General features: G+C 38.5%; 1 protein-coding gene across 2 annotated transcripts; it reads left to right on the forward strand.

Annotated features, from left to right (window-relative positions):
- The first annotated feature begins 174 nt into the window (after nucleotides 1–174).
- On the forward strand, nucleotides 175–12,202 carry b4galnt1b (beta-1,4-N-acetyl-galactosaminyl transferase 1b). 2 transcript variants are annotated; one of them, XM_068594694.1, is made up of 12 exons: nucleotides 175–646; nucleotides 2,123–2,224; nucleotides 3,183–3,405; nucleotides 3,499–3,675; nucleotides 5,272–5,378; nucleotides 5,808–5,845; nucleotides 5,931–6,111; nucleotides 7,147–7,239; nucleotides 7,342–7,532; nucleotides 7,619–7,759; nucleotides 7,850–8,087; nucleotides 10,086–12,197. In XM_068594694.1, exons 3-12 carry the CDS (start codon nucleotides 3,191–3,193, stop codon nucleotides 10,301–10,303), a joined length of 1,599 nt encoding a protein of 532 aa, XP_068450795.1. In that variant the 5' UTR covers nucleotides 175–646; nucleotides 2,123–2,224; nucleotides 3,183–3,190; the 3' UTR covers nucleotides 10,304–12,197. The 2 variants fall into 2 exon arrangements, with proteins under 2 accessions (XP_068450795.1, XP_068450794.1); XM_068594693.1 differs by lacking the exons at nucleotides 175–646; nucleotides 2,123–2,224 and having other exon boundaries at nucleotides 3,155–3,405; nucleotides 7,345–7,532; nucleotides 10,086–12,202.
- Nucleotides 12,203–13,711: the final 1,509 nt, after the last annotated feature.

The following is a 13,711-nucleotide window of genomic DNA, read 5'->3' on the forward strand; positions in this document are numbered from 1 at the left end:
TCATATTTGATAACACCACGTGTTTTCTGATATTCATACAAGTCCATATTTTATAACTATAACTATTTTTTTAACCACACATTGGTGCACTGAAATGTAATCTCCAATTGTGAATTTGCATATCATAGCCAGTATGGAGGCAGCAGGCAGGCGATTGAAATCACGTAATAGGCCTACAAAAAACATATGCAAAGACCCCGCACCCACCCATCTCCACACGCACGCACACACACGCGCACACACACGCACACACAAATACATACCACCGCACCCTCCGCCCACCACCACCTACACACATTATTGGAGATTCATATTCATAAGCAGATCCAGTTGCTGGAACATATTTGCAAACATATTTGCAAAAATAGCATGCAGGCATTTCTCCGTAACCGTGGTATTGTTCATGTATTCCGTATGTTATATTTGGCCGTCGCATGTCGGAGCTCTCGGTTGCCGCTGATTGACCGCTGAGTGTGTGTTGAGGTGCGGCGTGCTGCTGTGGCTGCTGCTGCAAGGGGAGCGTCCGTCCACAGCCTGCAGTGCCGTTATGTGCGGTCGCCTGTTTGTTTCATTGCCTCTCCATTTTTTTCTCCACATTTAATACCATTTAGGTGAAACTGCCTACACAGCGCGTCTTTGAACTGAGGTGAGGTCCCTTTTCTTCTGATTTGGCTGCAATATTATTAAGGCCTATCGATCTGTTTCTTGCACGATATTTATTTCTCTGTATCTCCGCCTTTGACGGTTTCTCGACCAGGCAAAACGTGAAGAAAAGGCAGGCGAGAACCATCGGAGCCACACTAGTGTCGATAAAATGCTTGAATGCATTTTAACCTCGTTTAGGATATGTGATTCAGCATGTAAGTCACGTAGGCCTAATCGAATCAAGATGTGAGTGAGTGTATGAATTTTTTCCTCCCTTCTTCACGAAAAAGAGGCTAATATAGGCCTCTCTGGGAGGTCGGCTGTTTCATCTGTAGCAAGTTATGCTCGCTGGACAGGCGATTACGTTACTGTGACATGTCGTATGTTTCAGGGATTCAAGCAGCACGGACAAGTTGTTGATGCTGAATAAAATTGCTGTGATTTAATATTCAGAATCTGAATTAGCCATCTGTCACGCGCAATTTCGGAGGGACCCACAGAGCTCTGTCCATGTAACTAGCATGTTCACCTTCTCATAGGCTTGATTTTAGTTTATTAAAAACACAAGCAACTAAAACAGTTTCATTCCGAAAGGCCCGTGGACATTTCCACATTACTTCAGATCATCTGTTCTCTCTCTCGATTATGTCTAAGGATGGTTTCACCATGGCTATATAGCACTGGGTAATACAATTAATGTAAAGAAAGATTGTTGATATTATTTTAATGATTCCTTTATATGCTTCCTAGTCTTCATATTCTTTGTTTTGTTTTACATCAGGATATATCTTTAGCTGAGCTTAGTCTGTACCTAGGCATATGATCGTATTATGTCCTCATTTGACAACAATTTGTGCTGAAATATATTAGTCAAGTGGCAGAGAGTTTAATTAGACAAGCAACATAATTCTGAACTTGAATGCCTAGTTGTGAAGTGAATACTATCCTGTATTCACTGTACAGTTGTGAGACCTATTTTGTTGTGTCCTCAATATCTGTTCTCATCTGATTTGAAGATAAATCATATCTCATTTTATCGTATACAGACAGGACCATATTCCATGTGCCGCCTAAAGTACCAAATGTCATTCTTTTTTGAATCTACACTTGGAGGAAGTGCAATTTGTGAGTTTTTGTCAAATGGTGTATACAGGAAGGGCTTGGACAACTATGAAGAAGTATTTCCTCTGAGAGCTGTGCCCAGGCACACATTGATTATTTTCTCTTACTACAAAAAAGCTAAATTCGGTACCCCCCAAGCCCTGCAGGATTTCTCCTGGGTGCCGTAAGACCAACAAGCGGCTCATGAAGCACCATGTGGACACAAGGCAGTGTTTTGATGTAATGATGCAAGTACTTTGAGCAGTTTTGCATATGATTTTTACTTATTTGGGAGGTAGTATGTGATGTTGTAATGCTTTTTTATCCTTTATTTCATAATCATGAAAAGAAGTAACTTACTTCTTTTCATTTCCAGATGGGGAAGGTCTTAACTCATTTCTGTGACTGACTACATGGTTTCTGGAGATGCAGGTGCCCACAAAGGACGTCCTTTCACTGACCGGATAGAGGACGTTGGGTAAACTCTTCTTACTTTAAAAATTAAAAATTAAAAACGTACAGGGCTGGACAGAATAAAAGTTAAGGAATGCTCTATGCATAAGGGACGCCTTTATTACGACCGCTCAATGAATACTTCTTTGTTTTGCTGTGACATGGAGAGGATGACAATGGACATTCAGAAGGATTCAGCATAATACCTCTTCCATTCACGATCAAAATTGCTCTGTGCACTCTGTCTATACGACGTTTCTGTTTGAGTTACTACAAACAACAAAAATAAGTGATAAACATTTTAATTTGTATATCATTTGTGAAATACAAATCTTTAACATCTTTATGTTTTGACAAAATTCAAGTTATAATGGCTGTGTGAGTTTGCTGAAATGTTGGACACCTTTTGGCTACACTCAAGAAGATAGAAAAATCAATTATCTAGAGTACCGTTTTTGCTTAATAAATGCTTCCACACCCATGTCCTTTGCACTACTAAGTGGCTCTGCCACAGATATGACCATAGGCATCTTAAGAATGCCCAGCAGCTCTGGAGCCTGAACAGATTTTTTGAAGTCTGTCTTTCATATTCATGAGGAGGGACAAAAGCCACAGTCTTTTCTCTTTCTGTTTCGCCAGACAGGCGGTGCTTATGTGCTGAGCCACTGTAGAGAGATAGTAACACAGAAAATAGTGATAATAATAAACTTAAATTGTATAGAACCGTTCATACAAGTAAATGCAGCACAATAAGCTTTTCAAGAAAGGAAGATAGACATACAAAATTAAAAAAAAACAAAAAACAGTGGGAGTACTTTAAACTCATCAAAAACTAAATTGAGTAACTTTGGAAGATATCCCCTTGTTCTGGCTAACTCAGACTGCCGAAGCTTCATATATTAGCTTGATCTAAACTTTAAAGTGTGGACGGGGAATAATCACAACGACCAGTAAGTCTATAAACATACATATGTCTACATCAGGTTTCAGGATGCGGTCCTTGAGGAAGACGGTGTTGCTCGCCATCCTGGTGTCTGTGGTGCTGGTACTTGCTCTCCTCCACTCGTGGCCCACTCGGGCATACACCACCGTGGACGTTTGGCAGCGACCCGGGCCAATTGAAGACAGGCATTTAGAGGAGAGGCTCCCAGAACCAGACCACGGATTAGAAAACATACCCTTTCACTTAAGGGACAATGTGGCAAGGTAATTCATTTCTTCCATCTCTAAACTCCTCAGCACAAAGCTCAGCTAAAGCCTGGTTTCCTCACATGCTTGTGTCTCCAATGATTCGCCCAGCTTGTTGGCACGAAACGGATGCCTTTGTGAGGGTGAGACTGGAGGAGTAAACATGCCCTTCGCCCAATTCTTGTTCCCGCGGGTGTCGGCTCACCCGCTGCACACCGCCTTCGAAGCCTCTGATCTGGAGGAAATGAAGAGGAGACGGGCCAAAGAGTACAAGAGTTTCCAGGAGAGGTAAGCAGATGATGATTCATTGTCATATTTATGCTGAAACAATTAATGAAGCATGAGCTGTATTTCAGCTTAAAAAAAATACTTGAAGCATACTTATTGAATACAATTTTCATGGAGCATAATTTATTTTCAAGTAATTCACTTTTTGTTGTTTTTCAATATAGGTCAAACAGATACAATAAATCATAAACAGAAAAGAAAACTAATGCAACTAATAAAACAGGAAGATATATATATATTTTTTAATCCAAATAATAATTGGCGCAACCTATATTTCTATACATTACATGCTTAGTGTCACCAGAGGCTCGGAGAGTGAGGACCCAAATGCAGATGCGTTGTCAAAAAGTAAATTTATTCACCTATATTTCTATACATTACATGCTTAGTGTCACCAGAGGCTCGGAGAGTGAGGACCCAAATGCAGATGCGTTGTCAAAAAGTAAATTTATTCTCCAAAAAAAAGCAGGATTTTCAAAATACACAAAGCGGGACTCGTAAAGAACAAAGCAGGGTTCCGGTGGAACGGAAAACAGGAACACACAGGCAAACACACGGTTTCAGATGAGAAAATGATGATAACAGTAAGAGCAAGTGTACATATAGCTGCTATTCACACATCCAACAGAAATGACAGATAAGGTGCGTTACATTGTTATACTTAACATTTAAATGTGATGATCCCGTTAAATATATACCTTATTGTGTAAATATCATATCATCTCTTATAGTTATATGGTTATGATTATTCACATGTCACAATGTAACGTCACCCAACACATTGCTATCAGTTACATACAGTAGCAAAGCTTGTGCCACCATCACAACACCATTCATCACATTGCAATCAGACAATTATCATAATAATAATAATAATAATGCCATGACCTACTCTGCTAGCCATACAAACACAATAACAGCATCTTACATTATAACATTGTCGGCTTCAGCCTAGTTATTCGTTCAATATTGTAGTCATGGGGACCACACATTTTCAGAAATGCCTCATCTATGTTGTTCACTTTAAAAATGTAATGTTCATAATTGGCTATTTCAGTAATTCCTCCCAACCAATGAAAGGAATGGTATTTTTGGTTTTCCAGTTCATGAGCACATATTTGTGGCTTTATTTGATTAAATCCATCTTTAGATCACATCCTTTCTGTTTCTCTCTCTTCCATGGGGAAAGCTATCGATGACCTCGTATCAACCTCTTCACCTTTCAGTTTGGTGTCACTCAGGATTCATTATTCCATCTTTAACTGATCCATAACAACAATAAAATATTAAGGAGATATAAATGGAAAACTGTTATGACTTCAAGATTTAGTTCTCGGCTGAAAAAGAAAATCTTGAAGAAAAAACCATGTCAAAAGAGTTTTCCATTTTTATTTCCTTCATAGTTTATTGCCCTCCTTAATATTTCTTTTGGCCGATAACAAAATCACAAGGTTATAATGTCTTACATCAATCTTGATCTGCTGTTTGTGTTTTCAAAGAGCAAAACTTGACGTGTCCATATAGTCTATTCCTGTCTATGTGTGTGTATTCATATAGTGTGAATGCATCTTCCTGATGTGGGTTTTCGCCTCTCAGGACACAGACGACTGCAGATCTTCTCATCATTGCCGAGGCTAACAATCCCTTACAGTATCCAACGCAAGGGGTAGAGGTACGACCTTTGAGAACAATCATCATCCCAGGTAAGACTTCAGATAGAGCAGAAAACCTTTCAATAAGAGTTACTTTTTAAATTAGATTGGTTTTCAACAGTTAAAGCTGGTTTGTGTTGCTGTATTAGACTAGAGAGTTTAATTGAGACGTACAGCTAATAAATGATCAAGCTTCTTCTTGAACCAACCTAAAGCTGGCTATGACTTCAACTGTATCAGTCTGGGGTACAAAAAGCACTCTAGATATCATCTAGTATTTATCTGCATGACACAATGAGCTTTTTAAATATGTGTTCAGCACAAATAATCAGAAAACACTGATAGCAAATGCAAATACAAATGTTAAAATAAATTGCAGATTGTCGGAAGGAAAAGTTATTAGCATGCTCACTCCTTAGAAAGCAAATCTTTATTTCTATTTCTGCTGTACAAACAAATTTCGCCGTCATATGCTTTCAGGGTTGGCATTACGCAACGTTCCCAGAGACCACTACTTGGTAAGTATTTCACTATGTCTGTCTTTACGTTTAGAGATGTCTGCTGTGTTTTGACAAACCACGATTTTCTTCCATCTCGCTGCAGATACACATCACTGCAACACTGGGAACGCTAAACGTGGCAGCAGAGGTGGACGGAGTCAAAATCAAAGGCGACAGCGAGATGCGCATGACGATGTCGAGCAGCCTGCTGCCAAATCTGAACCGACAGCTGCAGTTTGTCACCTACACAAACACACAGTTCCACCCTAGCACAGCAGACACGGGTGAGACCTCAAACTAAAAACAACTTCTCTCTCGACATTCCTTTTTTATCTTTAAACTGGAAAAAAATATAGTTAGTAACAAACCTATTTTCATAGTTTCTTCCATGCACAGAGTTAAAGCAATAGTTTGACATTTTGGGAAGCACACATGCTTTCTAGCAAAGACTGCGATGAGAAGGTGACACCACCTTCGTGTCTGTATTGTAAATATATAGTTGCAGCTTAGCATTATAACAGCTAGGTCTGCTAACAAAAGCCATCTACCAAAACATCTAAAGCTAAAAGGAACAAAAACACATTCTATCTTGTTTGTATAATACTTAAAGAAACAGTGTAAAAACTGTAATTTGTGCCTTTATAGGGAGTTATGTGTCTGAGTATTTTGTGGCTCTGAGCAGTGTCTTGCCGACCAGGAGAGAGTCCAGGACGTGACGCCTGCCAAGAAATTGTCACTTTTGTATTTAAGTTTTCATGTGGGATAAACAAGTTTTAATACTTTATTTTTGGAGGTATTAGATAAATCTAGGCTAGCTGTTCCTAGTGTTTTTATAAAGAAAAGCTAACCAGCTGCTGACTGCAGCTTAATATTAACCATGTACAGGTCTACTTCCCTTTTTGCATTGTTGGATTGTCAAGTGTGATATGTGGTGCTTTATTGCCTGTTATCTGTTTGTCTTCTTTCCTTTTAATGGCTTCAGCTCTGCTCTCGGTCCGCACATAGAAATGACAAAACAGGCAGGAGTAAAGATTGACAAAGTCTGAGTACAAACCATGACCCAGGGGCATATTTACCTCTCTGAATGATCTGTCTAGCTGTTACCCTTATATGGCAGGTGGTAACTTCAGTACTAATCTTGTGTGGATTTTACAAGAATTTGACATTCAGTACATGTAGTAGTACTTCATGTAAAGTAGATAGCTTATTCCAAACGGCATATCAACACCTGTGCAGCCATCATAAGCTCGTAATAAGATTCGTTGGATCTAATTACACTACTTGAATGCATTAAAAGAAGCTTGTGTTGTGTCTTTTAGTGCAGTTTGAGACAGAGGGGCATCAAGCCAGCTTCAGTATCAAGATCCGTCACGGCATTACACCCAAACTGTACAATACAGGATCCAAAGGAGGTAAAACACAACACCATCAAATCAATCATGGCATGTCTTTGTTTCAGTGTCATTTAATGCCAAAGTTCACTCTTCTCTGTTGTTTGATCTTTTCCTTCTCAGCAGAGTACAATGTCAGTGCCCTCGTTACCATAGCTACGAAGACTTTCCTGCGGTATGATAAGCTTCAAGATCTTATCAACAGTGTGAGGAGATACTATCCTACCGTCACCATCGTGATAGCTGATGACAGCGAAAACCCCCAAACCATTTCTGGGCCTTACATCGAACATTACATCATGCCTTTTGGAAAGGTAGGATAAGTGCCCGGCTCCGACCAAAGACTTTTGATTTCACGTTGATGCTCTTCGGCGTTAAAGCTCTGCTTGATGTGTGGTAGGGTTGGTTTGCTGGACGAAACCTGGCCGTCTCTCAGGTGACCACGAAGTACGTGCTGTGGGTGGACGACGACTTTATCTTCACAGCCAACACCAAGCTGGAGAAACTGGTGGACGTTTTAGAGAGAACCACCCTGGATCTGGTGCGGGACAAACTGTTTGTTTTAAACGATTGTGACAGTCTGGTGTTCTTGCTGTCTGTGACGTCAGTGTGTTTGTGTGTGTGTGTCTAGGTGGGGGGTGCAGTGCGGGAAGTCACAGGTTACACTGCCACATACAGACAGACCATCTCCATTGAGTCAGGGGAGGAGGATGGCGACTGTTTACATATGAGGAGAGGATTTCATCACATCATCCAAGGCTTCCCCAACTGCGTCGTGACTGATGGAGTCATTAACTTCTTCCTGGCTCGCACAGACAAAGTCCAGCAGGTCGGCTTTGACCCGCGCCTCGCCAGGGTCGCTCACCTGGGTGAGTGCACTGGAACTATTATTTTATTATGAAACATACGGTTCAGACGGGAACAGTTAAATTAATACATACAATGTATAAAGCTACTTATAGCATGTTTAAGCATCTTATGACAATAAATATAAAACATTTTCTTAGAACCTGGTGGTAAATACACATTCATCAAAGCGGGATGTTAAAATAAGCAATAGCTGTGTCTCACTACTGCACAATGTAATCCTATACAGCATGTATTTAATAAATATATATATATATATATATATATATATAAATATATATATATATATATATATATATATATATTTATATATATATATTTATATAAATATATATATATATATATATATATTTCAGTACTTTATACTACAATAAAATTATACAGGCTGTGAAATTGTGGTTTGTATTTAAACTGTCTTCTCAGGTTTGAAAGCTTTTACAGATTAAATGAAATAGTAAAAAGGAGATTGTAAAACTGTTTTGTTGCTTTTACAATTACACAAAGTCACAAATAATAATTGTATTAATCTCATAGGATGTGAAAATTAATATTAAAAATGAACAAATAAACCAAAAGAAAGGCAAACTGACACATGCCACTATATGCAATGTGTTGCCTGTCCAGTTGGTACCTACTGCATTTTTACTCAGAGTTAATTATTTACTTAATGTTTACTTGGCACATTCAAAAGGATGGTCTGCAGTATTTGCTTCCCTTTGTATCTGAAGAAGGCACTGATGCAAAACCATTAGACTCAGCAGCATAATCACTGTAAAAACTGTAAAAGTAAATTATTTCAAAGATTCATATCTCATTTTAATTATAAAGATAGTATCATATCATAATTGTTGCATAAGAAATTAGACTCTAAAATGTTCTTGTCAGCATATGCCATGTAGCAAAATCAGCTTTGCGATAGTTAAATGAAATGCATGCTTTTAACTTAAATGTAATTCAATTTCAATATAATCTATAATCCCTAACATCCAGATTCCAATTTCTCCCCTCTTTGCTTTTAGTTAAGATCTTCCTATTTCCCCCTGTCTTCATGTCTTTATAGCTACGCTGTTGCAGCAAGTAGAAATATTCATATTATCTTTTTGTAATTTTATATAATTATATCCTAATTATATATATATATATATATATATATATATATATATATATATATATATATATATATAATTGCAAAAAGATAATATGAATATTTCCATTTAATGCAACAGTGCAGCTACAAAGATATATGTATATATATATATATATATATATATATATATATATATATATATATATATATATATATATATATATATATATATATATATATATGTCTGTGTGTGTGTGTGCGTGTGTGTGTGTGTGTGTGTGTGTGTGTGTGGTGTCATCACAGCCGAGATGTCCTACTAACGCTAATGCAGTGTGTTGTAAAGTAACACACATATTGTAACTGTGCACCGAGTTGTCCTTTGTCATTTAGCATATTGTAGCATATTGTAGCATATTGTAGCGACCGTTGGTCAGGAAAGCTACGAGACGTTATCTTGCTCATTGTGTGGTTTATTCGTGGACAGTACACATGCTACTGTGGGCCGCAGGCTCCGCCATCAACAGTCAACACCGTTAAATGTTCTCTTAACGTCCCTCAAACTCCGCTATGTGCAGTCTGTTTTACCGGTCGCCCACTTTGAGAAACACAGCAACAGCTACATTAAAAGCAATGCTATTATTTGTTGAGCTAAAACATTCAAAGTTACACTAGCATAGTTTGCATGGTTAGACTAGGGAGGGGATGAAGAGACGTGAGAAGACGGAGCAAGCAGCGCATGTGCACTTACTATCTCATAATTTCGAATTTATTATCTCATAATTATAATTATGACTTTTTTTGTGTGTTTTGGAAATGGGCTTCCATAGAAACCTTTATTGACTGGCCCACTGAGTAAGTTTGAAGAAGTTAATCAACCAAGTCAATTAACATTTAGTTTACGTTTGCTTTGCAGAGTTTTTCATCGATGGATTGGGATCTCTCCATGTGGGCTCTTGTGACGATGTCATTGTCAACCATGCGACCAAAATCAGGCTTCCCTGGGTCAGCCAATCAGAGAGCGACAAGACTTACGCCAAGTTCCGTTACCCGCCGGCCTCCTCTGACGCCACACACACGAAAAACGGCCTCCTGTTCTTCAAGAACCGATTTCAGTGTTTGACTCATAATTAGCTCCTGTCCTCTTTCTCTTGAGGGTTCCTCTGCTCTTCTGAGTTGCCAAAGAAGTTCTCCTCCGCCGCGTCCCTTCAGATAAGCCTTCAGACACACTTTGGTTTGCCTTTTATTGATGCGGGAAAAAAACGTGCTATCATCGGAGTTTTAGCATGTTTATACTGTCAGTGCAAAAAAGTCCTCATAGCCAGATATTAAAGAACCCGAATTATCTGTAGTAACAAACATATCATCTTGTAGACAAAGTCCCAGTTAAATCACAGCGTCATCGTGATTACTTCAATACTTCTTTTGTTGTTAAACCTTATCTGGCTATACATCCTCGAGTTGTTCTCGCACAGACAGCAAGCTTTGGGAAACCCAACAAGTAGCAGCTTTCCAGTCTGGGTCAGTTCGTTGTCATTCTAGGCTAATGTGAGCAGAGGTTCATGTGTCCTCCCACAACATGCACTATCCCAAACAAAAGACTGAGCTTGGAGAAGCATTAGGGACGTCTGAGGGCCTGAGAACAAGGACAAGAAAATACTTCCCAGAAAGTGACTGTCGACACAGAGCAGGCCGTAGGTACTCTATCCCCCAATGCCACACGAAGAACGCATTCAGAACTGCTCCACCTGCGTTCTGTGCCTGGCTGGTTGTGCCAAAGGTTTGGCTGCTGGCTTTTGCGTGTTTTATCTTTTTGTGTTATGGTTTGCCTCCCATCCTCTTTACCCAGAATCCCATATGTCCCTATTGAGTGAATTGTCTCGTCTGTGGAGGAGAATCTGTTGTCATCTGATCTGAAAGCAGCCTTGTTTTTTTTTTTGTTTTCTGCTGTCTGGCTGATGAATGACAATGGAAGTGATTTGAATCTTTACATGCTGCCTAAAACAAGAAGTTGAATGAACCAAAGTGCATGTTTAATTTTCCTCCATTATAAGATAAGAAAGGAAAAAAAACAGGTACACCGAGACAGAATTAAAGAGAGTTTGGTGATGAATAAACATCTTGAAACACAGAATGAGTAGTCAGAGCACGAGAAGAAAACTAAGATAACGTCATTAATGAGACGAGATGAGATACTGAACCCCCGGGGAGGGAAGATCCTGCTTTTATACGACTCTGTGGAGAGTCGTACATCGATGACTGAGACACTTATGCCGGATGTGATGATGCTGTTGTTTTACACCATGGCCTTCAGATGGCGCCCTTGTATCACTCTTTCGTTTCCATCCATCTATTATCTGAACCGCTTATCCTCATTAGGGTCTTTTGTTTCCTAATAAGTCAAATTTAGTTCATGTTTATTTCTTAGCAAAGAGATCCCAGAGATTTATCAGCTGATGTATTTTTGTTTTTTATCTCTAGAAGAATATTTTTTAACCACTTTCTGTGAAGTTCTTGTCAGTCATGCTGCGTTCTTTATGTTTACCAAAATGTGAGCTCTGTGGAGAAGAGTCAATTTGAAACGTCATCAGTGACAGTATTATAAAAGGTTTTGTGTAATTGTGTGTTCAAAAACTTCAAACTCTATTATTAAGATTTGTAACGGTTGACAGATCGATAGCTGAGCTGAACACCCTTTTTTTCTATTGAAACGGTAATCTTCATTGTGTTAGAACAGCAATTAACTTGCCTGTTTCAACCAAAAACCACTGGTGTGAGTCGTCTGGTCACGGCATTATGAGCATTTCTTTTGTTTAGTTCAAATTTTGACATTAAAATGTCTGTTGAACCTCCTCTCTTTCATTGCCCAGGGTGGGAGAAGGGACATGTTAAGTCATTAGAGTGAAGTGTGTCTCAATGCATCACTTTTAAGCTCTAAAAGTTTATTTATTTATTATCATTATTTATTATTAAAAAAAATGTATTTAAGCAAAGGTCATATGTTGGACTGTTACTTTTTCACAGGATTCAGTTTATATTCCACATCTACTGTGGGATATATATTTAATTAAGTTACTTTGTTTTGTTTTTTCATTGTCAAATGCAATAGTTGGCAGCTGCATCATTAAGTCTTGGCTTCATATAATCTTTCATATTGGTTCACTATGTCAGTCATTATTGTGTGACTCCAAGAATGAGGGCAACTAAATCAAGTGCAGGTTACATTTGCAGTGAGGTGACAGCTGTGACCACGGAGTCACCGTGAAGCTCCTTGATGCACGTGTAATATAAAAAGTATTCAAAGGATGTGAGACTTTAAGAAAATGTTAATTTACAACATATTTACATGAACTACATAGTATTCATGTTGAGCAGTGCACAGAAGGCAGGTAGGTGTGCATGTGCAGTAAATATATAGTGTGATACTCCAACTGCAAACTGCACTACAGCATAGTGTAAATGAGACGTGAGCCTTTGGGACATGAGGTGTCATACAGTCACAATCAACCTGTCATGCATTGTGTGTTGCAGCAAAATCTTTCACCTGGAGTGCTGAAGAGCTGCAGTCCTTTACAAAAACACTTGGGACCGCAATGTCATCAGCCTGAGGATACAAACAGGAACTTTACAGTACTTTGTTCAAGCATGTTCATTTCTATGAATCAGTTATAAATTATAAAATCTGATATTAATGAGGGAATACTAAATTGACAATGTATTTCATCAATTCCAACAAAGGGTGATTTTTAGGTTCACTGTTCCATTTTAAATAATGTCCCTAATCTATTTTTCTTCAAATAAAACACACTTTAAATAAAAGATATACTGTTTAAATATGAATTGAGGCAAAGAAAGCCGTATGGATACCCTGCAAGTTGTAATAAGGTATGTTGGGTGCCAACAGGGCCTCTGACGTAAAAATTACTTACAGGACCCACTTTCATTTACAGAGAAAATATCAGCAGACTCCATTCTCCTTACCGAAGCATCATGGAAAAAACATTTTCATGGTTTCCTGCAGTGACCTCTACTGTAGACAATGTCATTGTCCAATTCATATCCTCCAAAGTGTCCATGTGTCTATTTATATTTACAGTACACTGGGAATGCATCAATGCATTGTTTGAGAAGGATGTTAATATTTCTTGCTGAAAAGTCAATCAAACAACTACAAAGACACACAAAACGATAACAGTGACCCCAAGAAGATTACGAATGACTACAAGAAGATGCAAAACAACACAAGACACAACATGCTGTAAAACTCAAAAGATGCTAACTGTTGCACAACAAATAGAGGAAGATGCACGACAACTAACAAAACATGCAAAATGACCCTAAGGAACACAAAGCAACCACAGACTGGTGTTTTGCTCCCATGAAGGAGGGCTGGGGGTCCATGACTGGTAGACATGTGAGAAAGTGTTTTATGCTGCAAAATGAAGTCGCTCTGAAAGTTTTTTCAGAGTTTTTTTTAGGAAAATTATAACGACCATAACTGAGTAGCATTATTTTTTAATTTTTTGTGTATCAAGCCACCAA

This window comes from Clinocottus analis, unplaced genomic scaffold, assembly GCF_023055335.1.
Source record: "Clinocottus analis isolate CAN_PGR_092001 unplaced genomic scaffold, fCliAna1.0.p SCAF_3, whole genome shotgun sequence".
In the NCBI taxonomy this organism is placed as follows: domain Eukaryota; kingdom Metazoa; phylum Chordata; class Actinopteri; order Perciformes; family Cottidae; genus Clinocottus; species Clinocottus analis.

What these genes read in the sequence shown, in the direction of transcription:
- b4galnt1b (XM_068594693.1), top strand. Translation starts at nt 3,170, where the DNA reads ATGTCTACATCAGGTTTCAGGATGCGGTCCTTGAGGAAGACGGTGTTG. An exon ending in TACAAGAGTTTCCAGGAGAG is followed by an intron (nt 3,676 to 5,271) that starts GTAAGCAGATGA and finishes TTCGCCTCTCAG; the next exon opens with GACACAGACGACTGCAGATC. An exon ending in CGCCAGGGTCGCTCACCTGG is followed by an intron (nt 8,088 to 10,085) that starts GTGAGTGCACTG and finishes TTTGCTTTGCAG; the next exon opens with AGTTTTTCATCGATGGATTG.